This window comes from Dipteris shenzhenensis, chromosome 29, assembly GCF_047967505.1.
Source record: "Dipteris shenzhenensis isolate YYH24624 ecotype China chromosome 29, Dip_SZ_1.0, whole genome shotgun sequence".
NCBI lineage: Eukaryota > Viridiplantae > Streptophyta > Polypodiopsida > Gleicheniales > Dipteridaceae > Dipteris > Dipteris shenzhenensis.
In genome coordinates this window covers 20561321-20585324 of record NC_141624.1, presented here as the reverse complement: position 1 = coordinate 20585324, position 24004 = coordinate 20561321, and the positions used below count along the sequence as shown (strand labels likewise).

Here is a 24004-nt window from a genome sequence, read left to right as displayed (position 1 = left end):
GAGCCCTCTTTCGCTCCTTGCAATCTATCGCCCCCCCTCCTTTGTCAGGTAGCTGCGAATTCTAAGATCAATTGCCACATGCGACTTCTGGATGTGAAGGCTTCTGGAAGAAGCCTCTCCATTGAAATGCAGAGCCCTAACGCATCACGGGTCCCCCAAAAACACAAACAAATTAATGAATGTAGAGTGGGAACTTGGAAGGCCCAATGGAAAACTCCGCCCATTAAGTCCATTGAAAAAGGACAAACTATTGTGTCACGTGTGTACTCTCACATCTTCAACGATCGGGTGCTTGCTTTCATAAATTATAGTAAACGACCGACAGCTCCCCCATTCGCACACAAAGATTTTGATCCTTCTTATATCGTCTTCAACTCAATCCCAATTCTGCGATGACGTTTCCTGCTTCCGCGATCGTCTCTTCCTGCTGAGATTTCCGATTAAAGTAAGTAACCGTGCTTTTTCGGGGCGTCAGAGGGATGCAAGGGAAGGCGGGAGCGCTTGTCTGAAAAAAGGACGAAATTATGTGTGTGTGTGTGTGTGAGAGAGAGAGAGAGAGAGAGAGAGAGAGAGAGAGAGGGTCCAATTGACTCTGACCAAGAACATAGCGAAGGCACGTACGACACAGACGTGGAACCAACAGCCCGTGGAGAGAGAGAGAGAGAGAGCGCTTGATTTTCGCAATTGATAACGAGTCTAAATTTGCCTTAATTCTGAAAAATCATGCAACTCGCCTTACTTTGCGATTCTAATTTTAGAGTTCGAAGTTGGATCCAACCTTTATAAGCACTCCTAGACCTATTATCACATTTGACAGCTTTAAGCGTGGCTAGGGCTATATGTTTCATGAAATCTTTCTTTCGTCACAATGTTCCTATGGTTGGGGGGCATGGCTGTAGTCAATTGGGATAGTCACAGTATATTTTTCACTCAGTGCGAGTCTATTTTTGCGTGAACTGAAATTGGTACGAATAAGATTCGAGTTTCGGATCCACATAAGTACGCACACATGTAAATATATGCAATAAAATACTTTTATGAGTGTGACATAGTGTTTTTATTTCTTGGAAGATGTATGGAGCCCAGCAGCAGATCTCAGCTTTGGAAATTAGTACGTTGGCTGTTTGTGCTAGCCCTGCTTCGGGCCACTGCAGCTGGAAGAGGTACTGTTTGAGTCTTTTTCCTACGTTTGACATATCTCCAGTTTACAAGTGCAGTGCGTTGTTGAATGATAGGTGAGGCTTTGTGTTCACTTTCAGGATTGGGATTTGGAAGGTGCAATGAACCAAACGATTGCTTTGAATACAACCACACTCTTGCTGAAATTCTTGTAGAATATGCTTCTGTGGTATGTATTTTTGGCTATTGAGAAACTTTATAGATTAAGTTGCTTTTTCCATTCACATATAGATGCCATATTGCAACATCTGTCAGCTGCATATGATCTATCCTACCTTGCTAGACTGATGACTCAAGGGATTGTTGGTGCTTAGGGGGTTGCTTGCTAGTACTTGCATTGCACATGGGTCAAGATGAACCCATGAATCCCAGGTAAGCGGGTAACTTTAACTGTTATTGGGGTTTAGCTGTGATTATGGTAGCCAGGCACGTTACCACTAGGTATGTGTAAGTATGGTACTTTGTCTCATAGACCCGTGAGGTCTTCAACAGATGTTAATAGATCTTTCTTTGCTGGCGTTAATAGATATTTCTTTCTTTCTTTCTTTACCTTTAGTAGTGATGTTGAAAGCTTTGTCGCTCCCATCATCTCTATGCAGCGTTTGCCTTTCTCCTGGAGCAACAGGGAAATCATAATCGAGGAAGGATCTTTCTAAAGCATGTGTAGGCACTAGGAGAGAAGAAGCCAAGCAGAAAAAGGCTCATGGAAGCTTGCAGGAGCAGATGAAGCAGAAGTACCAAACTAAATCCCGATTGATAGAGATCCCTTGCAACTCAGTAGAAAACCAGCTAATCTAGAGCAAGAAAGCTTAGAAAATCTGAAAAGAAAAATAGCCAAAAGCGAGGAAGTTAAAAGTTAAAGGATGGCCTTTAATCTAGAAAAATATAACTGTAATATTCAAATAATTATTCTAAATCAAAATAGTAATCAGTTGAGGTAATTGATTCTTAATTATCTTTTTAATATTTTTGTGCCATGACCCTCTATCCATGTAGAGAAAATATTATCGCAGTCTTCCTAGACCCATGTCTTGACATACCTAACCTATAATTTATCCAAACTGAAAACATTGGTTAAACTCGACGTGCTCTATGTGCATGTGACTGATCAAGGTGCTATCCACATACTCAGATTGTTTGTCTAGAGATCACAACCACTTATTAAGTCTATGTGATATTAATCTGTCCTCATTAAGCCAAGCATTGTTACCTAACACACCTAGACTCACAAAGAGAAGTCAAGACTCAATTGTGTGGTCAATAAACAATAAATGAAATAAGATGGAAATAAAAATGATCCATGAATGTAAATCCAAGAAAATCTGGGCTGTTACAGAATGTCATTGTAGCTGAATGATGCCAGTTTGGTATTTCATGGGCTGCCTGGACTGCAAGAATTAACTCAACTATGAAGACCCTTTTTTGGATATTTATCTGGCTCCATGCTGTAGTTTCCATTGCTCATCCGTTATATGCACAATTAAAATTCAGGATCTGACAAGGAACCGGCTGGCAATTCTTAAATGTCCCTTCTCTCTGTAGGATAGCTTGGCTTGGGATGCTGCTCACTTTGTTTTGCTTACGACACTTCTTTGAAAGGGAGACCTGATTGGTCAGTCTCATGTGTGAGTTTTTTTCCAGGTTTACGTTAATGACTTGGACTCCCTTATTGCTTGGAATTGCTCACGGTGCAATGGTCTCACAAAGGTTGGCTCTACTTGTTTCATCCTTTTGGTTAAGACTTAAAGAGACAGGCTGCATTTACTGTCTTTATTACAGATGCATGGTGCTTTTGATCCCTTGATGCTAAATTTTGGACATTGTCCAGGGTTTTCAAATTGTTGAGCTCATTGTCGATGTACAGCACTGTTTACAGGTATGTTAATTGTATTATACTCTTTATTATGGATTTGACAAGTTTGACAAATTACCGCCTGTTAATGTAGCCCTGTGATGCTAAGGCCGCACTTACATTGTGATATGGCTTTACAACATCCAGAATTAGTCCACAAAAAAAAAAAACTCGGGAGAGACAAATGAAATCATGTAGTCTTCACAGCACACAGTGCTGTACTTTTAGAGGATGAGTTTTGGGCATGTTCCCAGTTTAGATACTGCATCTGAGACAAAGTGTCTTTTGATTTGATTTCGTCTATACCTTGATGCATATGGTTCCTGGTTGCCTGGTCAAGTTTGACTTAGAAGAGGTTGAATTTCTGTGCAGGCTTATGTTGGGCTGGCCGAAGACCTGAACGCCATTGTGATTGCCTTTCGAGGCACTCAAGAGAATAGGTATGTTCCAAAGGATCAGTTGAGTGTTTTCAAGTGTGAAAGCTTTACTAGCTGAAAAGCCCCCATACATTCCAAAGAGCCATGTTAATTTGCTTTTGTGAAATTAAGCACTTTGTTCTTTTTCATGACTATAGGGAATGACTGCAGGCAAAACATGGGAGAATTTTAAAATTTTGGACTAATGATCTATTTTTGTGACATCGTCTAATTTGGTTGGTTGTATTTCAATAATTTATTTGCAGTATTCAGAATTGGATGGAGGATTTGTATTTTAAACAGCTAGATTTAAATTATCCGGGTGTAACAGGAGCAATGGTAAGAAACTCGACTTGTTTGCTTTCTTTGGGTGACTTTTCTTGTGGAAGGGTGCAGTCCTTGTTTTGCATCTACTTATAAAAGTAACCCAAATGCAGGTACACCGAGGATTTTATACTGCTTATCACAATACTACCCTCCGTCCTCGCATTGCAGAAGCTGTAAGATCAATACGTCAGATAATAGATGGAGTCAGCATCATGGTAACAGGACATTCAATGGGAGGGGCCATGGCTGCATTTTGTGCACTTGATCTCACGGTACATATTCAACCTAGAAAGGACATCATGTAGTTTAAGTGACTGAAAATTGGTGATGCGATCATCGAGTTATGATTGTAGTTGTCTTCTTGTTCGGTGTGAGTCAACTGTCGAGACTCAAGGTTCCCACTGAACCATTTGTTTCAATTCATTGGCACTTTTCCGTTTGGTTCAGTGACAGTCAATTGTTTGTGTCCTGTTTATGTTAAAATATCATATTGTACAAATATAAAATATTTTATTTCCACCTTTTAGTAGAACCATATGAAACCGGCCTCTAATCACTCAGAGGGCAGTACCTTTAATCACTTCAGCACTTATTTACAGCTCACAAAGCATATATCACAACCATTAACCATTGCATGATCACCATTTGGCATTTACTTATTTGTTCACAAACAAAACCACTGAGGCTAGAATGCCCCTGCTCAACAAACATAGACAAGTGCACCCGATTGGCCCCAAACACCGTGGCGCCCCTTTCGGTATTTCTTTATATTTCACAGTGAAATGATTACAAGTTGCATGTGGGAGACCTTCCCTGCAACTGAGCACGCAGCCCCAATTCACTAAGCCTTCGCAAGGCTTTCAAGCATAGAACACCATCACATAAGTGCACTTAACCCAAAGGTATTCTCTTTTCCGAGTGCAATTCCATTGGTTGTCCAAATGCAATCACACTGCACCCGAGCTACACTCTCTTTGAGTGGTTTCCAGATGACATTCACAAAGCTTTTCAAAGCTCCAAAATAAAATCAGCAAAGTACCCAACCAAAGAATGACTCATGTAGCATTGCCTCGGCACCTGTGAGCCAAGAAAGAGGCGGCACACGAGGCCAACCAATAGCTTATGGCAAAAAGAAATTGCAACAGCAAAATCACAACTCACCAAGCCTTGAAAACTTGAACCAAGTCCTCAATCGCCAAGAGGACATAGTAACCAATGCCCAATTGCATTCTCAGCCAAAGAGGAGTGCAAAGGCATGAAGAAAGAGCATTTACAAGAGCTGACCAGCAAGAATTTCACTGAAAAATGCGAAAAGAAGCACTTCTGTCGCGAAGAAATGGGAGTTCTTGGGCTCAAAAGAAGCGTGCTTCAGAGAGGAATGCATTGAGAAGGTTTTGGAGAAGTTTCATCGCTGGAAAGTCCTTCAAAACTGAGAAAAAGCAGTCAACCAGTGCGTGGGATCACTCGAAATTCAACAGAAAGCTGTAGCTTCGCAAGAGGAGAGGCCTAGGAGGCGGTAGAAGCAAAAAGGTCCAGAAAAAGCCACTTTTGCGAATTCGACCAGTAAAAGAAGTGCTCAGCTCTACCCATTCTACCAAACGCATGGAGGGAAAAGCATATCACTGCGAAGGGGAGGCAGAGGGAAAGTCGAGGAATCCAAACGAGTGAGGAGTTATGAAGAAAAACGGAATTCAGCTGAAGGAGGCTGAAAAACCAGTCCAAAATCTCAACAAAGGGAGAAGATGAGAGAGAAAACCACACATGTGAAGTTTAGGAGGCCCAGGAAGGTCCAGGAATGGCAAAGGAGCATGTAGAAGGCACTAGAGCCACCTGGAACTCTAGGGGGGCCACTGAAGGTACATGGCTCTCTAGGGGGGGCCATTAAAAATGCCACGTCATCATTTCCAACAACCACTCTTTTAATTCCTTGGAATGCCTTTGGGCCCAGGGATTAATTACGCTTATGTGCTAGGCACCATGCCGCGTTAAATTACACATTATTAAGCCCACGCTTGGACTTTTAAAACCGAAGTTGTCACGGTCTTGTAGTACATTAAAGTACTTAGAATTTCACGCCCCCGTGACATACCGCTCTCTTGAAACAGCAAACCACAGTTTGCTGCCCCAAAACACAGGAGTGAGCATGAAATATAGCATGAGCGTATACAAGAAAGCCGCAGCTATAGTATACAGAGACAGTGAAAATATGGCTAGGAGAGGCATGCATCCATCCATATACACTGCTCAAAATCTATGTGATCCTCAACGATCAATAGTCAAGATGCATCAATATCATGAAGTCTCACAGCAGAAATACTGTCAGCTTAGTATCTCGGATGAAACATACAGTGTCATCAAGCAACCTCATGAAATCACGGTGAGCCCGTCTGTACTGAGGGAGTGGAGGTGCTACCCTCCTCTCGAACACCAAGTAATGCTCCAGACGCTCGCTTTGCTGAACTACTTGTAGGAGCCCGGACCGCAGTCGGCTGTAACTGGAAAGCATCAAGGTAAAGCTGCAATATCCCAGGTGAATTTGCCAGTTCACCTTCCTCCATCCATTTCGCATCAAGTGATGGGTAATTTTGAAATTTTACCAAGTAGCGACGGATAACTTTACCCCTGAGCTTTCTATCTCTGTGTGCCAGAATTTGCTCTGGGACTTGAAATTTTACTAAGTAGCGACGGATAACTATACCCTTGAGCTTTCTATCTCTGTGTGCTAGAATCTGCTCTAGGACCAGAAGTTCATCCTGTTCTTCCACTTCAAGCTGCACCTCATCAGGTAAATCCTCGGGAATATCTCCATGATATTGCTTTAATAAGCTCACATGAAAGGCATTATGTATCTTCCAATGCGGAGGCAACTTCAGCCTGTAAAGCTACCTCGTTTATCTTTTCAGAAACCTGGAAAGGACCATAGTAACTCATGTTCAGGTTTGTGTACAACCTTTCCTTGCCTTTCTTATTTTTCAGCCTTGCCTTCTGAAAATGCAGCAAAACCCTTTGTGAATACCAATTCCCTGCGGTGCTTATCTTGCTGCTCTTTTCTGCTTGTCCTGACTTCTTTGCAAGGCATATTTGATCTTCTTGTAAGCCTCTTCAAGGCTTTCCACAAAACGATCAGCTTCGAAGAGATTCTCTTTTGTATGCAAAATGGGAGGTATCTTCCTGGCACCTTCCACTATTTCAAAAGGTGCTTTACCTGTGGATGTGTGCACCGTATTATTGTAAGCATATTCCAGCAAAGGAAAATAATGCTCGGATTTGCTTTTGAGTGATCATGCCTTTGACCATCAGAAAGCTGATCATAAATAGTTGAAAAATCAGCATCATTAACATATTGATCTTTCATCACATCTAACACATTGTTGTAAGCAATGCTCACTGCTGAAACACTGGGTTTCTTGGAGACTGCTTCAGGCTGTGGTTTCCTGGAAAGTGCATCAGCCATGACATTTTTGTTACCCGGCACATGTACAATTTGAAAATGAAACATTGAGAGGAAGTTAGCCCATCTCATGTGCTTTTCAGATAATTTTCTTTGCGTGAGAAAATATCTAAGTGACTGATTATCTGTCTGCACATAAAAATCAGCTCCAAGAAGGTAATGTTTCCATGTGGTCAAAGCATGTATCACTGCTAACATTTCCTTCTTGTATGTCTGCAAGTATAATTCAGCATCTTTGAGAACTCTACTCTCATATGCAACCACTCTGCCATCCTGCATCAAAGTGCCTCCTATGCTATTCCCACATGCATCACAAGTTACAGCAAAGGGTTTTGCAAGATCTAGCAAGATAATAACGGGTTCAGAACACAACTTTTGCTTCAGCTCTTCAAAAGCTGCATTTTCCTTTGGTCCCCACCGAAACGGTACAGCTTTCTTTTGTAAAGGATGCAAGGGAGAAGCGATTTCTGCAAAGTACTTTATAAACCTCCGATAGTATGAACACAACCCAAGAAAGCTTCTGACTTCATGCAGATTTTTCAAAATTGGCCAACTCCTTATGGCCTCAACTTTTGCAGGATCCATCTTGACTCCATCCTTTGACACTATATGACCGAGAAAATGAATCTCATGCATAAAGAACTCACTTTTCTTGGTGTTTATTAATAGCTTGTGTCTTTTCAACTCTTGAAACACAATAGTGAGGTGTTTCCTGTGCTCCTGCTCATTTTTAGAGAACAAAATGATGTCATCGAAGAAAGTGCCCACAAACTTTCTGTGTGCTTTAAAAATTCTGTCCATCATTCTATTGAAAGTGGCAGGTGCATTAGTCAAACCAAAAGGAGGAACTCATATAAGCCAAATGAAGTGCGGAAGGCAATCTTGTAGACATCTTCAGGCCGTATCCTTATCTGATGGTATCTACTTTTAAGGTCAATACAACTGAACATTGAGGAACCTTTCAACCGATCCAATATATCATCAATGCGTGGAATTGGAAAACGGTTCTTAATTGTGACTTTATTCAAAGCCTTATAATCAATACACATTCTCCAAGTGCCATCCTTCTTTTGTACAAGCAACACAGGGGAACAGTAAGGAGAATTACTTGGCTGTATTAATTCCTTTTCCAAGAGTTCCTTCACTTGTGACATTATCTCTTCCTGTTGTGCCTTACTGGCACGATAGGGAGGTATATTAGGCGGTTAGCTTCCTAGAATTATATCAATTTGATGATCCTCGGGCCTCTTGGGAGGTAATTCTTGAGGAAGTGCATCTGAGAAACAATCCTGAAAATCTGAAATAAAAGCAGCCCTTTCTCTATCTAAAGCAGAAAGAGTAGAGCCTTCCTAAACTGGTTGGCTGTCCTCTTTGACAAAAATCAAGTACGTTGAAATATGATGCTTTATTACATTGGAAATACAAGACGCTGAAACTACATGGATGGACTCCCCTCTCAACTTTACATCAAGTACATGATTTTTGCCTCTATGAGTTAAAGAAATCTTCTTGTTTCTCATTTGCACATCAGCCCCCACCCTGTACATCCAAGGCATCCCAAGCAAAGCATCACACTTTGGCAAAGGCATAATGTGGAAGTCCTCTGCATCCTGATATCCCTGGATATGCATCCTCAACTTGCCAATGATAGGAGTGACAGGTGTGTTGAGTTCAGGGTTGGCCATATCACACATGCCGGATGGCCCCATTTCCTCAGGCTTGATGCCAAGCCTTCCTGCCATATCAGGAGTAATGAAATTTGCCTTTGTCCAGAATCAAAGAAAAACAAACAATTCTGATTTCTGATTTTTTCCCATGCTCTGCACATCTCAGTCTTTTTCGTTTCCTCTTCATCATGTGCATGTGGCAAACTCCCATTCACATCTGGAAGAAGTCATGCGGAAGGTTTAGGTCTTTTGCCCTTCCGATCAGCCTGTTTATCACCATTCTAACCTGTCTCTTTTCTTGAATGGGCAATCATAAGAGCGGTGTCCCTCTCCTTTGCATATAAAACATTTGTTTTGCTCCATGAGTGACTTTTTCTCTTCATCAGATAACTTGGTACGGGGCTGTTTATTAGGCTGTCCACGCCTTTGACCAGCTTTGAATTGGGCTTTTCCTCCCTTTTGAAACGGTCGTTTGCCATAATTTTTATTTTCAGATTTGATGTCCTTATGTTTGGCAGCCCGTTTGTTGTCTTCTTTCTTGCTGTCCATAAAGCCCAAATTCTTCTCTTGCATCCATACATATGCTGTCCTTGCATTCTCAATTAATTGAGTCATAGAACCCACCTTGGTTTTGGTGCAATAATCACGTAGCTCACTAGGCAATCCACAACAGTACCTCTCTATTTGCTCTTTCAAAGAAACATGTCTGTAAGAGCTCAATGGCAGCAAAGCATCCCAAAACTTCTTGGTGTAATCATCAAGATTCTTGCAAAGTTTGTATGACAAGTCATGCCAGTGTGAAAGTACTTCAACTTCAAAAGTTGGAGTAAGCCAAGTAGAAGAGAACACTTGCTTAAATTCCAGCCAAGTAGCAGGTGCATCTCCATGAAGCATAAGGTTGGTGTACCACTTAAGTGCATTGCCTTTCAAAAATGTGGCAACCTTCCTCATCTTGGATGCTTCTGTAAACAAACCCCCAAGAAATGTAGCATCAAACTGTTGAAGGAATGTGAGGGCTTTGTACCTGTCCTGTACTCCATTATATGTCTCAAACTTGACACGAGAACCACCATCCTTAAATTCTTTATATACATTTGATATTGGCTGTCCCAAAGATGGCTGTATATTTGCAGCATTCCCTTCACTAGGGAGAGCCATGCTTGGCTGAACATTAGGCATGGGAGCATATGCTGTGGCTTGCATGCCTGGCTGCATTCTCACATTGTCATACATGGCTTGCTTTCTATGCCCAATTGGCGTTGAAATCAACATAGCATCAAAGATAGAATCTGTACCAAAATATTCAGGTTGCTGCCTCAAATATGGCTGAGGTGGTTGAGCCACATTTATGGACTGCACATTATTATTTTGAGGAGTAGAAGTACCCAAACCAAGGCCTTGTGCTGGCTGCTTATACTGTTGCACTGGCTATACTTTTTGTACCTCTTTCTCAAGTGCTCTTTTGGGTGATTCCTCTCTCTTGGAAGTCACTTTCTGAGTCATTTTTGATGGCTGTCCCTCATGGGAAACTGATGCATGAGTGTGCGGTCCGCCATGAGAAGCTGATGCATGTGTGTACTCACTCTTTCCGTGCTTGTGCTTTCTTGATTTCTTCTTCTTCTTGGCATTTGTTTGTACAATCTGAGCCAAATTTTGAGCTAGCTGAGTCAAAGCAGTCACTGCACTTGCAAGCTATGCATTCAACATAGTAGCATCATCTGACTCACTGCTAGAACTAGTATCACCGTTGAGCTCAGTTGTAGCTTCATGTGTGGCCTACTCAAAAGGCATTTGTTGTGCTCGCTGCAGCTGTACACTAGCTGGATCATTAAGGCTTTCCTGCCTTCTCCTTTGAGGAGTTGTGGAGCTCTCTTGCTCATGGGTACTCACCATGTTTATGGTTGTAATATTCAGTTGTCAAAAAGTGCAGCAAAGATATCCTTCCACCAAACTACCGAGGCCCACCTCTTGAGAAAGAGTATGTGGTATCCCGGCAATGGAACCACTGAAACCGGCCTCTAATTACTCAGAGGACAGTGGAACTAAACCTTTAATCACTTCAGCACTTATTTACAGGCTACAGCTCACAAAGCATATATCACAACCATTAACCATTGCATGATCACCATTTGGCATTTACCCATTTGTTCACAAACAAAACCACTGAAAAAGGGATGGAGGCTAGAATGCCCTTGCTCAACAACCATAGACAAGTGCACCCGATTGGCCCCAAACACCGTGGCGCCCCTTTCGGTATTTCTTTATATTTCACAGTGAAGTGATTACAAGTTGCATCTTGGAGACCTTCCCTGCAACTGAGCACGCAGCCCTAATTCGCTTAGCCTTCGCAAGGCTTTCAAGCATAGAACACCATCACATAAGTGCACTTAGCCCATAGGCTCAACCCAAAGGCATTCTCTTTTCCGAGTGCAATTCCATTGGCTGTCCAGATGCAATCACACTGCACCCCAGCTACACTCTCTTTGAGTGGTTTCCAGATGGCATTCACAAAGCTTTTCAAACCTCCAAAATAAAATCAGCAAAGTACCCAACCAAAGAATGACTCATGTAGCACTGCTTGGGCACCTGTGAGCCAAGAAAGAGGTGGCACACGAGGCCAACCAATAGCTTATGGCAAAAAGAAATTGCAGCAGCAAAATCACAACTCACCAAGCCTTGAAAACTCGAACCAAGTCCTCAATTGCCAAGAGGACATAGTAGCCAATGCCCAATTGCATTCTCAGCCAAAGAGGAGTGCAAAGGCATGAAGAAAGAGCATTTACAAGAGCCGACCAGCAAGAATTCCTCTGAAAAATGCGAAAAGAAGTACTTCTGTCACGAAGAAATGGGAGTTCTTGGGCTCAAAAGAAGCGTGCTTCAGAGAGGAATGCATTGAGAAGGTTTTGGAGAAGTTTCATCTCCGGAAAGTCCTCCAAAACTGAGAAAAACCAGTCAACCAGCGCGTGGGACCACTCGAAATTCAACAGAAAGCTGTAGCTTTGCAAGATGAGAGGCCCAGGAGGCGGTAGAAGCAAAAAGGTCCAGAAAAAGCCACTTTTGCAAATTCGACCAGCAAAAGAAGTGCTCAGCTCTGTCCATTCTACCAAACGCATGGAGGGAAAAGCATTTTATCACTGCGAAGGGGAGGCAGAAGGGAAGCCATCGGGCCAAACGGAAGTCGAGGAATCCAAACGGGTGAGGAGTTATGAAGAAAAACGGAATTCAGCTGAAGGAGGCTGAAAAACCAGTCCAAAATCTCAACAAAGGGAGAAGATGAGAGAGAAAACCACACATGTGAGGTTTAGAAGGCCTAGAAAGGTCGAGGAATGGCAAAGGAGCATGTAGAAGGCACTAGAGCCACCTGGAACTCTAGGGGGGCCACTGAAGGTACATGGCCCTCTAGGGGGGCCCATTAAAAATGCCACGTCATCATTTTCCAACAACCACTCTTTTAATTCCTTGGAATGCCTTTGGGCCTAGGGATTAATTACGCTTATGTGCTAGGCACCATGCCGCGTATAATTACACATTATTAAGCCCACGCTTGGACTTTTAAAACCAAAGTTGTCACGGTCTTGTAGTACATTAAAGTACTTAGAATTTCACGCCCCCGTGACACCATAAGCATTTTAAGTTTTGGTGTTTTACTTGATCTTTAAGCAATGGTACTATTTAATCAAATTGTTCTACTCTGGATTTAGTACATATGTACTATGCGTCTTGGTTCTTAGATGGACGTCTGATGTAAATTTGTTGCGCTCCATTTGTTCACCTATCTGTGTACTTTTGGGTTTGAATTTCATTCCCCAACCCTTTCTTCCCATAACCGAATCCTTTCATTCAGCCTTCATAGTTTGCATATTCTTTTCCTTTTAGGCTTGCAACACCACAAATTGAGCTTTTAAAAGGATTGATTGATTTCTAGCCTATGCGTATCAAATTTGGGCATGTTCCTGGATTCATCTAGGTATATGCTTCTACATATTAGTAGACATGCGAATTTCACCTTGTGAAGTTTTCGTCCATGTTGCGGCTTGCTGATATTGTGATAAATTATTTCTATCTTAAGTGGTACGTTGTCCTATTAGCTAGATTATCCAAGCATCATTTTGCTTAGATGCTTGTCTGGGAGAGACTAAAATGAAATCGTATAGTCTTCACAAGCAGTCTTGTAGCTTGAATGAAGAGTATGCGGACTACTTTTCGATTAGCCTTTTCTTTTAGTGCTAGCATTTGTCACAGCTGAGTCTGCCCTTCATCTCTGGAGTGCCGATGGAAACTCAGAATGAAGACCTTTGTTTAAATGGATGCTCAAGTATGTGTGGGTGTGTGGATTTGTATGTGTGAGAGCATATGTTTATACTATGGTCTACTCATACTGTTGGGCACTGATGACGTCAGTGGTGATGTCATAGTATCTAGTCCCTGCTATGCATGATGGAGTTTATGGTTTTCAAGCTTACGAGTAACTATCATGAGATTGAAACTGCACTATGTGTTGAGCTTATGGTTTTCAAGCTCATGAGTAACTATCATGAGGCACTATGTGTTGAGTTTTTAGAGGATGAGTTTGGGCATGTTCTTGGATTCATCTCGATATATACATGCATATCAAGTTTTGGCTGTGGTGGAGTTGCATTTACTTTTGTGGTCTTCTATTGGAGAGCATTGTCTCCTGCACTTTGTTTTTGCTCAAAATTTTTGCAGTGTCCTTTGCTTCCATTGTCTAAAGCCTTCATATCTCTCGCATTGTCCTTGTGCTTTCTGACCTTTCAATCTCCTGCATTAAATGTACCCATTGATAGCTGCTTGGCCTTTCGACAATTATCATCATGCCATGGTTGCAAGGCAAAGAGTCGTGCTCTTTTTGTTGCACCCTTTGCTGAAACATGCTTCACACTAAGACTGCTTGAAAACAGTTGTTGTCTTGTCCATGCATGTAGAAATCAGGCATAGTGGTCATTGATCTGAGTTAGGTAAAAGATTAAGAGAAAGTCAAGCTCCATCTTTTGATATTAAAGCACAAATCCATTGGACTACCTCCTCCTGAGTCTGGTAAGCATGTATACCCTCCCATAGTATGCCATCTTGGCCCAGAGTTCCTTCCAGGCAAACAGCCTGCATATGGGTTATGCCCATGGGGTGTGATACGAGTGTCTTGATATACTATCTTAACCAGAGAGAGAGAGAGAGAGAGAGAGAGAGAGAGAGAGAGAGAGATTGAGAGAGAGAGAGAGAGAGAGTAGTCTTCGAAGACCTATGGGTCTATGAGAGTGTGAAAAATCTGGTACAAATGAGCTGTGGTAGTGGAGCTACTAAATGAGCATCCACACCAATGCAAAATGCAAAAAATGCAAAATGATAGTACTAAGTCCTAAGTACAACATAGTCATGTCGATGGTCGACTATACATCAATCTCATCATCATCATCATCACCATCATCAGTAGCAGTGGCAGGACATCATGGTGGAAGAGGCAATGGAGGCATGAAATCGGCAATAGACTGCTGTCGGCCACCCAAAGGTGCAGTCTTGGTCGTAGCTCTGCGTCTAACAATAAAGAGAGAGAGAGAGAGAGAGAGAGAGAGAATCAAATACAATAAAAGCTAAGGGATGGAGCTACTTAAGCAGACATCCACTCCTAAGGCTGATGTTTGAGATGAGAAGAGAGTACACCATGATGTTTATGCGCAAGAGCACACAAAATTGTTCACATGAGATGAGAAGAGAGTACACCATGGGCCATGGGAATCCATGCTAGGAAACCAGTTAGTCAGCTGTTCACTGTAGTGTCAAAACCTCTATGTGCTATCTGGGGGATCAAACCCGCCAGCCGGCTGAGGACAGAGGAGATGTTCTCGGCTGACATTGGTATTGGTGAAGGTTGGCGTTGTCGAGAGAGGAAGTCTATGACAAGATGTTGCTGATGCTCAGTGTGGGCAGCTTTGGCTCTCCTCCTCTGTGGTCTCTGAGAGGTAGCTCGCTATCTTGTCGTTTGTCTCCCCAAGTCACATAGTAAGGAGATATCCGTGGCCCTCATGTGTCGTATGATGATGCTCTGGTAGTTGCCTATGTCCATGGTGTCCCCTGCGTGTGGATCATAATGATGGTCCAAGAAGGCCTTTGATTGAAGCGGGTATCCCCAACCATGGTTCAAGAGTTCTCTTGAAGCCCTTTATGATTTTTGGCCTAATTTCTTATTTGCTTCTTTAAGGTGGGTGTGGTGAAGAGTGCGAAACTAGTAATCGCTATGGTTGGCTGTTGTGTACATTGTAGATTGTAAGCATAGGCCTTCCAAAGACTAGGATTTTAAAATAGGGAATGGCGAAATAGATGGCTTTGGAGGCTCTTGTTTCACCACATCCACCCACTTGGAGGTACATGAGCAGAAAGGTTGACGGAGGTGAGTGGAACGGGGTAGCGAAAGTGGGTGATGACTTGAGCAGAGCGAGCAGAAGAGGGTGACGGGCTTGAGGGGAAGGGGGTCATGGAGCTGAGCAGAAGGGAATAATGACTTGGTTGTGGGAGCACTAGCGCCGTTCGCATGACAAAGGTGTGGATAGAAGGCGAAGAGGATGGAGAGAGATGATCAACAGCAACAGAGGATGACAGACAATGATCGCAGTAAAGGCAGAGGATGATGATTAACACAGCGGCTGACAGCAAATCTATCTCTGTGTTTGTACTAGGAAGTCTAGTAGTAGCAACAAAGCTATCTCTTGTTTGTAGTAGGTAGAGGCTTCTAGTGTGTCTCTGTGCGTGCCTGAGAGAGAGAGAGAGAGAGAGAGAGAGAGAGAGAGAGAGATGTGTATTACTGTCTTTGGGAGGCCACGTGGGCCTATGAGACAAAGTTCAATCCAAGAGTAACTCATACAAGACACTGTGGGCTGAAGAAGTAGAGGGCTCGCTAAGGCCTTTGTTGAGTCCTATGCTAAACTAAACTCAAAACTCAAAACTAGTACTCAATCTCAGAGTCAAAACACATAACCAGGTGCCATGGTATCTCTATTATGAGCTGTGAAAATATCTCGTATCTGTGTTTGCCTGGTCGTCTCTCGCTGTGGCAAGGGGCTGATCTCTATATCGGTTGGGCCATATTGAGAGTGACGCCTCTGCTTGCTCGCGAGACTTCTCCCAAGTAGAGCTGTGATGGGCTGAACCTCCATCGTGCATGCTCAGGTCTGTTTCTACATCGTGTGTGGTTGTTTGCGTCTCTGGCTGTGTCTCTCCTCATTGTCTCATCCCGCTAACCATGCTGCGCTCATATCATCTATCTCACCCTTGTCTCGGGGGAGACTTGAATGCGTGGAAGTCTGTGACATGTTGCTGAACGTGGCACTATCCCCTCCTGCTGTCTGTTGTCGCATCTCCATCATATAGAGGCCAATGCAGACCTGGTCATGGAAGTGAATCAGCTGGGAAAGAGGCCAAAATTGTGCCCCTCCTGAAAGAGATAGTAGTGTCTCAGTGGGGGGCTCATTCGGGCCAGCCCTTCTTGGTATTATCCTCAGATCTCATAGTAAACTCAGCAGGTACACCGGAAATGCTCCTCTGTCTCCACCTCCCCCAATGTTTGCGCATGAGAGAGAGAGAGATGTGCTAACATCTGCAGAAGGCCTTATGGTGGTTTCACTTGCCCCACATCACTTTCTACCAATGAGTCCAAAATTCTGCAGCACTGGTTCTTCATGTCTAGAAGTGTGGAATCTTGTACAATGGAAATGGAGAAGATTACGTGCCCTTCTTGCTGACATCATTAGCAACCATATTCTCCGATTCGGGAACATACTCTATCATGCCTCCAAACTGCTGGATTGTTTGGCTCCACTAGACCTGTCAATTGGACCATTGGGTGGCAAGCATCGGACCTGCGACCTGAACCTTGACCTTGGAGCTGCTGCTTACAGCTGCCTGACCCATGACTTGGCTGTGTGCAAAAAGCTGCAATGGTGGCCTGGGAGACGGAGGCCTGGGGTAGAAGCTGCCCCGACTTGGAGCTTGCTAGCGACGCGACCGGAGCTAGTAGGAGAGAGAGAGAGAGAGAGAAAGAAGAAGAAGAAAGAGAGTTTATTAGCGTCCTCGGGGGGCCAAAAATGACCCATGGGACCCGTCTCATGAGAGAGAGAGAGAGAGAGAGAGAGAGAGGAGTTGAAACCCCATGTGCCTGCATAGGATCCACTATTTTGAGCATATTCACATCGACTATGCTAACTACTACTATATTAACTTGTGGCGTTAACAATCACCAATTGTTCAAAAGAGCACAACCGTAGCTTATTTTACTAAAGAGGATGCATAAAAACACACAAGGGAGAGGCTGAAGATGGCTAGCTGAAGATGTAGGAAGGGCTGAATCCTCATGGCCGGCTCGCTGTAGAGACTATTGAGGCTGAAATTTTAGGAGATATGGTTCTTGTAAGTTGTTGTAGGAACCTAAGCTGCAGGATTCTTGAAGCTCTAAGTTTATAGCATGTTTGTTGCATAGATGACACATTGTCAAAGAACGACTAGCACTTGGCAAGAACTAGCTTTGTATTTTTCGTAATGTTTGGTGAGTCTTGTAGGTGAACCATGGCATGGAGAATATTCAAATGGTGACATTTGGGCAGCCCCGAGTTGGCAATAACGTTTTTGCAGCATATTTTAGTGCTTTGGTGCCTAATACGTACCGTATGACTCATGCTCATGACATGGTACCACATTTGCCGCCGTACTATTCGATGTTCCCTCAAAGGACTTACCATCACTTTGGAAGAGAGGTGCGTTAGAGTTTTCTCAATGTAATTAGTTTCTCTTTTGATTTCACAGTTATTTGATTTTTTGAACTGGCAATTAACTCTTCCGAATTGGCCCTGAAGGTATGGATATATAAGATTGGCTTAGGGAGCTTGAGCTATGAATTGGAGCGGATTTGTGATGGTTCTGGTGAAGATCCCACCTGTAGCAGGTAATACATGAATCGAACCATTGTTCTGAATACTTTTGTAAACTATTTCTTATGAAACTTTGAGCATGCTATGTGTTAGATATATGTAAAATGAGGAGGGTTATCTTAAGACTGAAATACACCTTTTGGGTTACCTTAAGCCCACTATCCTTATTGCAGTTTTGAGCATATAAATAACAAACTCTGCAGAAATATCTCTTTTACAGTTAAGATTGATTATGTGATGTACTTTGTGACGGAAAAAGAAAGAAGAAAGAAAGTTCTATTAAGATCTATGGGACCAATAAGTCGCTTTTCACCTCAAATCCCTATTAGCTTGCTGTCAACAAATTAGATTAGTCCCTAATGAAGGCAAAAAGCTAAGGAACTGCTTACTAAATCTCTCTATCAAAGTCCAAATCGTGTCATGTCCCTTGGGAGATTGTGGAAAATTCATGACAATGTCCATCGCTATATTCTCCTATGGCGCGTTAGGAACTTGCAGAGGCTGCAACAATCCTTATGGCCTCGATCTATCCTAGTTTGCCTTTTGAAAAACGGGACATAATAGACATCTTTTGAATTTGAGACCAATAGAAATGAGTTTCCAACTGAGCCAAGTGGGAGATGTATGTACCTCTATGACCAGGAAATGGGGGATTATGACATTTGGTACTATTTCGGGTTACACATATTCCATAGGTAGCCATCACACAATAATAATCTTTATGTTCATTCCTTTGTCCAAATTGGATTCAAGATCATCTTTATATGCGTCCTTTGTCGCAGCTAGCAAGTATGTGAACCTCCTTGCTGCTGTGTAGGCAGCCCAATCTGAGGCACCAAATACATGAACAAAGAATGAGTCCCCCCTCCTTGCCCATGCCCAAACTTGATGCCTGGCTGCCACATGGCAGGTGTATAGTCTGTGCCTGTCTGTAGCTTCCTTTGCTGCTCATGCTGCCCACATGGCAGCCTGCATACTGCCCCTGTGACGGCCCTGCACATGTACACGTATTTGCCCCATGGCAGTCCTTTTCTCTTGCCCACGTGGCCTCTCTCAGACCCTGCTGGTAAACTTCCCCACCTGCGGTACACCTCCTCCTTTGGGTATTCACAGGTGAGGAGTCGACATTGATAATCCCAACACCTAGGATATAGGTGCTTAGCTTGTAAGCATGGTGCCTTATAAGATGAGTTGAATCGAAGACGATGAGGTATCACGACAGTTGTTGGAATATCTATGCATGGGGCAGTTAGGAAAAGTAAAACTCCCTGGGGTGCACCCATGCTATGGAGATTGGAGGATGCCTGTAAACTATAAAAAGCACAATCAAGATCTGATCTTGCAAAACACTTCGATAAAATGCAATTCAATTCGTTTGCTGCTCCCTTGAATGGTACGTCTTTCAAAGAAGCACTTTCAACAATAATTTGTCAGATGATGATGAATGAGTAATTGTATTTCATGAAAGAGCTGAATACAAGACTTGCAGCCAGCTGCTGCGTAGTAGAATACATCATTTCGTGATTACGAGAGAGAGAGAGAGAGAGAGAGAGAGAGAGAGAGAGAGAGAGATCATAGACTCATCTCTCCAAATTTAACAACTGCCACTTGTTGAGTTACATGCCAATGACTTGGCAACTTTGGAGCCTTCTAAGGCCATGGTCACATGGACACCTCCTAGTTGCTTGCTAAGATTAGAATATTGGGGTAATAAACCACTCTTGAGAACTTGCAACAATTAATTAAATGCACGTAGCCACGGCACCCATAATCCTTAGTCTCTCGCATGCAAATAGAAATCACACGAAATGGAAATACTCTAGTTGACCAGGGTCGACCTCTTTGACTGTGGTTAAGAACATGACCGATGTCAAAGTACTTAACCCTATTCAAATCTCTCTACCGTAGTTAGCACAAATGCTCTGGTTGACCAAGACTCCTTGACTGAAGTTGAGCTTCTTTGACCGAAGTCAAGCCTCATTGACCAGTGAGCTGGAAAAAGAGGATGAAGGGCTAGAACTTGAGGTGGAGGAAGAACTCGAAGAAAAGGAACAAGAGGAAGTGGATGAGCTGGAAGACGAAGGCTTCTTGCTTTTCTTCCTCTTTTTCTTGACTTCTTGGCAATGCTTCTTATGCCTTATGGCCCAACCAAGAACTAACTAGATGAAGCGTTCGCCCCATCTATGCTCCAATTGCCACGTCATGTACTCATGGGTTGAAGCATGTTCCTTTCACAATAAAGGATTGAGCGGAAATGTTATCTTCCAAATATTGTAAGGGAAACATTGCCATGCCGTTCAGCTTGCGTCATCCTATGGGAAGTGCAAGTTTGCATCATGACAAGAATCATGGACAAGAACAGTGATGATGACTCGAAGGCATGCTATTGTAGTGGGCCAATTGTAAAGTTGGGGAGAATATCATTGCATGTTGCATGCTACGCCGTTACCCCAATGGAACCAATTGTACGTCGAACCAAACAATCCGTAGCAACGCCCTTCAAGCACTAGAATATCGTGCTTCTCCAGAATACGCAACACCCTCTTTGCATGTCCCTCTTTTTCACCTTCGGTCCTAAGGTTATATTTGCTGGACTGAAATCGTGGCCTCTTATTAACCTGGTGCTCCACTTCAGCGATACATTAAGTAGGATCGGATAGAAGAGAGAGAGTGCAGGTAGCAAAGGGTCGCAGAAGAACACCCGTCATGTCAAATCTTAGATAATGAAAAGATACAAGGTACTTGTACCTAGACCTAGGACTAAGTGTCCTAGGTGTCACATAGGACTAAGTGTCCTATGTGGCCTAAAAGGTACTAACACTACAAGTGCCTACACTTATGCTTACAAGGCACATACCATGGCCTACAGAGCATGACTAGAACCACCAGAAGATGGCCTACAAACCCCTCTCCATGGGATGGGCTGAAGTACTCTGGAAACGTCTCAGAATACCTGGTAGTTTCTGGTCATGGTGGTACATGTTCATCCAAAAGGATATAGCCACCTATGAATGTACAAGGGATGTCAGATCATGTAACAAAGGGAACCAAGTGTAAAGCCTGTCGGAAGACTTCGAACTTGGGACGAGGAAGTGCCTTTGTGCCTTTGTAAACATATCTGCTATGTTGTCCTCTGTGGGAAGATAGGACAACTCTGTCTCCTGCTGACAACCGCTCCTGAACATAATGATAGTGAACTTCAATATGCTTGGTACGCGCATGAAACATTGGGTTACACGCAATGGCCAAAGCACTCTGGCTGTCAGTGTAGACAATAGTGGAGGATGTCTAGCAAATACCAAGATTTGGAAGTAACTGTCGAAGCCAAACACACTCTACTGTAGTGGTGAAAGCTGCCCTGTACTCAGCCTCAGAGCTAGACGTGGCAACTGTTGGTTGCTTGTTGCTGAGCCAAGAGATACATGAATTGAAAGATCTTCCTCAAGGGGAGGCAAGAGTACAAAGGGAATCCTAATAGGAGACATGCTCCTCAACAAAGAAAAATGGGTGCCAAGATTAAGAAAAGGGCTATCTACTGCTGCTTTGTAGACTTAAAGCAAGCTTTTGATACAGTTCCACGTAAAAAAATGTGGGAGAGACTAGAAAATCTCCTAGTCCCCCGGGTCATGCTCCATAAGTAGCGACATAGGGGTCAAGCAACGCTCTCTCCTCTCACCAACTCTCTTCAAACTTTTCATGATAAACTAGAAGATTGGATGAGAGTACACATCAGAGAGGGAGTCCGGGTTGTGGGGTATTCTCTACTGTTGCTCGCAATAGAAAGAACGAAAGCTCACTGAAAACCATCTCTATGCAAAGTAACAAATCAACGAACAGGTTAAATTTGTATGATGCAGCTATCGAAAGCTTCAGTCTGCTGTCTACTAATGTTATACCATAAAATACTGATAAAGACATGTTATGTTGATATACATGTACACAGGTTATCCAATAAAGAAACACACCATCAAAAATGCTCTGCATGAGATGGAGATTATGAAAATGAGGAACATGGAAGTACACTTGGATGTAGAGACTGAGGCATGCAGGTCAACATGCATATAGGCTGCTGATATCCCATAAGATATGGGAAAATTTTGGTAACGCAGAATCATGGGGCGAAAATGCAGTTCTACGAACATGAGATTGATCCGATGGAGGGATATTAATGCAAAACTCTCGTGGAGGTTGAAAAGGCATTTAATCTGTGCAATAAGGACCAGCTATGACCTAGAGGTGGAAAATGGGCAGGTGGGTAAGGCCCACAATCCCAAGAAACACAAGAATATGCAGAACCTGGTTCCCAGAGAGATCTATTCTGTGGGCCAAATGAAGCAAAGGCTCGAGAGGGAGTGAGCTGAACTCTAAATGAGTTTAGAGGACAGGCACTAAGAGAGGACCTTTAAGAGAGGACAGTTGGGTGGGGAGAGGGACGAAAGAGGCCAAGGGGCTGAGAGATGAGCTGAGAGACTAAGATAAGGATAGTGGAATCAAGGTGGAAAAGATTTCTTGGCAGAAGGTACGATCTTAAAAAAAACAAAAACTAGATAAGTGCTTTTAACAATCAGAGCCTTCCCAGAAGCTTGAACACTTTGAATACACTATACCTTTAGGAAGCATGCTTTGAATAAGTTCTGAGCTTTTCTTCTGCATATTCATGGACTAATATATTTTTTGGAATCAAAGTCTAGAAACAAAACTTTCATTTAAGTTTTGGTGAATGGTTCTTTGGAATCAACTGTAGACAACTTTTTCAAAGAACTGAAACTTTTTATTTGGAAATTGGTAGGTGATTTGATTGAAATATCTTCTGTTCACACGAATCAAACTGTTTTTGCAGATCTGTCTCTGGTAACAGCATTGCAGATCATCTATGTTACCTGGGAGTGTATCTTGAAGCTGACACTTGGGGCTCCTGTAGTTTTCTGTTAACAAGCCACGTGACAAATTTGACAAATGGCAGCTTTGTGATTCAAGTGCCACTTGCTGCTGGAATACGTCCATATCAGCAGGAAATTACAAGCTTACAGGCCTTTTAAGTCTTATGTCTTCTGTGCGTGTCAAATTGTAAATGACTCTTTGGAAACCTGTGGGACTGTCCATACATTGTGATTACTGTTTATCGCCCCTGTCAATCAGGCCCTGTACATAATTCATCTATTCTGTGCTACTTATGATTGGATAGTCTACTGGAATTGGCAGAGTACAGCATAGGTCCATTATTGCTGCATTCTTGGGCTGTCACGAGTAGCAACAAACTCCTGGCTGCCAAATCATGTAGATTCTCAAATTCTCTATACTAATGGAACAGATTACGTGGAAAACCTTCTGGAACTTATTTCTGTCTAGTAGCTGATTCAGGCTTGTATACTGGGTAACATCGCTTGTTTAATTAATGTGCTGAATCTAGTGTTAACATCAAATCTTGCGTAGAAAACAACTGCAATCTCCATTTTGGATCTTTTCATGTTTGACATCTACACAACAGTTTCCTAAGGAGCTGTATCAGGCACATAGCCATGTATGGAAATTTTAATGCCTTTTGCTTAAGCTTAATCATACAGATCTCTCTTGTGTTGTCAACGTTATTGATTGGTGAAACTTACCATTCCATCGTTGCAAGTCAAGTTTTCTGTGTGAGAGTGTGTAGTTATGTTGTATATATACTTTGATAGCCACACCATGCGCGTAATCTGCTGGAGCCTATCCAGTGATGACCTCTCAGGTGTTAAAGAGTTTTAGCGTTTGCAGAATATGAACAAGTTTTCTTTGGCCATATCACAATCTCTGCAGACAATTGGATTTGAAAATGTAGACTCCTTAAATAAGGAGCCTATGGAAGCCTTAATTGTTGTAACAAAGGGTTTAGTGTCAGAGTTGTGCTTATGCAGAGGCGCAATTTCTAGTTACATGACTCAATAAACTTAGAATTTCAAGCAGCCATTATTTTGAGATGAACATCTGCACACATATCATTCAAGTTTCACACAAAGGTCTCAAACAAAGGGAAAAGAGTTCGGCACGCGAATGGCCGAATCCTAGCTATATTTCTTTATTACAATTATACTCAGCTTTAATTACCATAGTAATATAGACCCTCGGACAGAACCTAAGTACCACAATGATTACAATGATACTCAGCTTTAATTACCATAATAATGTAGACCCTTGGACAGAAC

General features: G+C 42.7%; 1 protein-coding gene across 1 annotated transcript; it reads left to right on the top strand.

Annotated features, from left to right (window-relative positions):
- The first annotated feature begins 231 nt into the window (after window positions 1–231).
- LOC147882560 (feruloyl esterase 1-like) lies at window positions 232–23235 on the top strand. Its single transcript, XM_087400353.1, has 11 exons — window positions 232–445; window positions 1072–1163; window positions 1260–1348; window positions 2821–2886; window positions 3008–3055; window positions 3404–3471; window positions 3714–3786; window positions 3885–4046; window positions 17457–17651; window positions 17751–17839; window positions 22666–23235. The coding sequence occupies exons 2-11, from the start codon at window positions 1076–1078 to the stop codon at window positions 22862–22864; spliced, it is 1077 nt and encodes a 358-aa protein (XP_087256479.1). The 5' UTR covers window positions 232–445; window positions 1072–1075; the 3' UTR covers window positions 22865–23235.
- The last annotated feature ends 769 nt before the right edge of the window (window positions 23236–24004 follow it).

What these genes read in the sequence shown, in the direction of transcription:
- LOC147882560 (XM_087400353.1), top strand. Translation starts at nt 1,076, where the DNA reads ATGGAGCCCAGCAGCAGATCTCAGCTTTGGAAATTAGTACGTTGGCTG. An exon ending in GGCCACTGCAGCTGGAAGAG is followed by an intron (nt 1,164 to 1,259) that starts GTACTGTTTGAG and finishes GTTCACTTTCAG; the next exon opens with GATTGGGATTTGGAAGGTGC. An exon ending in ATGTACAGCACTGTTTACAG is followed by an intron (nt 3,056 to 3,403) that starts GTATGTTAATTG and finishes ATTTCTGTGCAG; the next exon opens with GCTTATGTTGGGCTGGCCGA.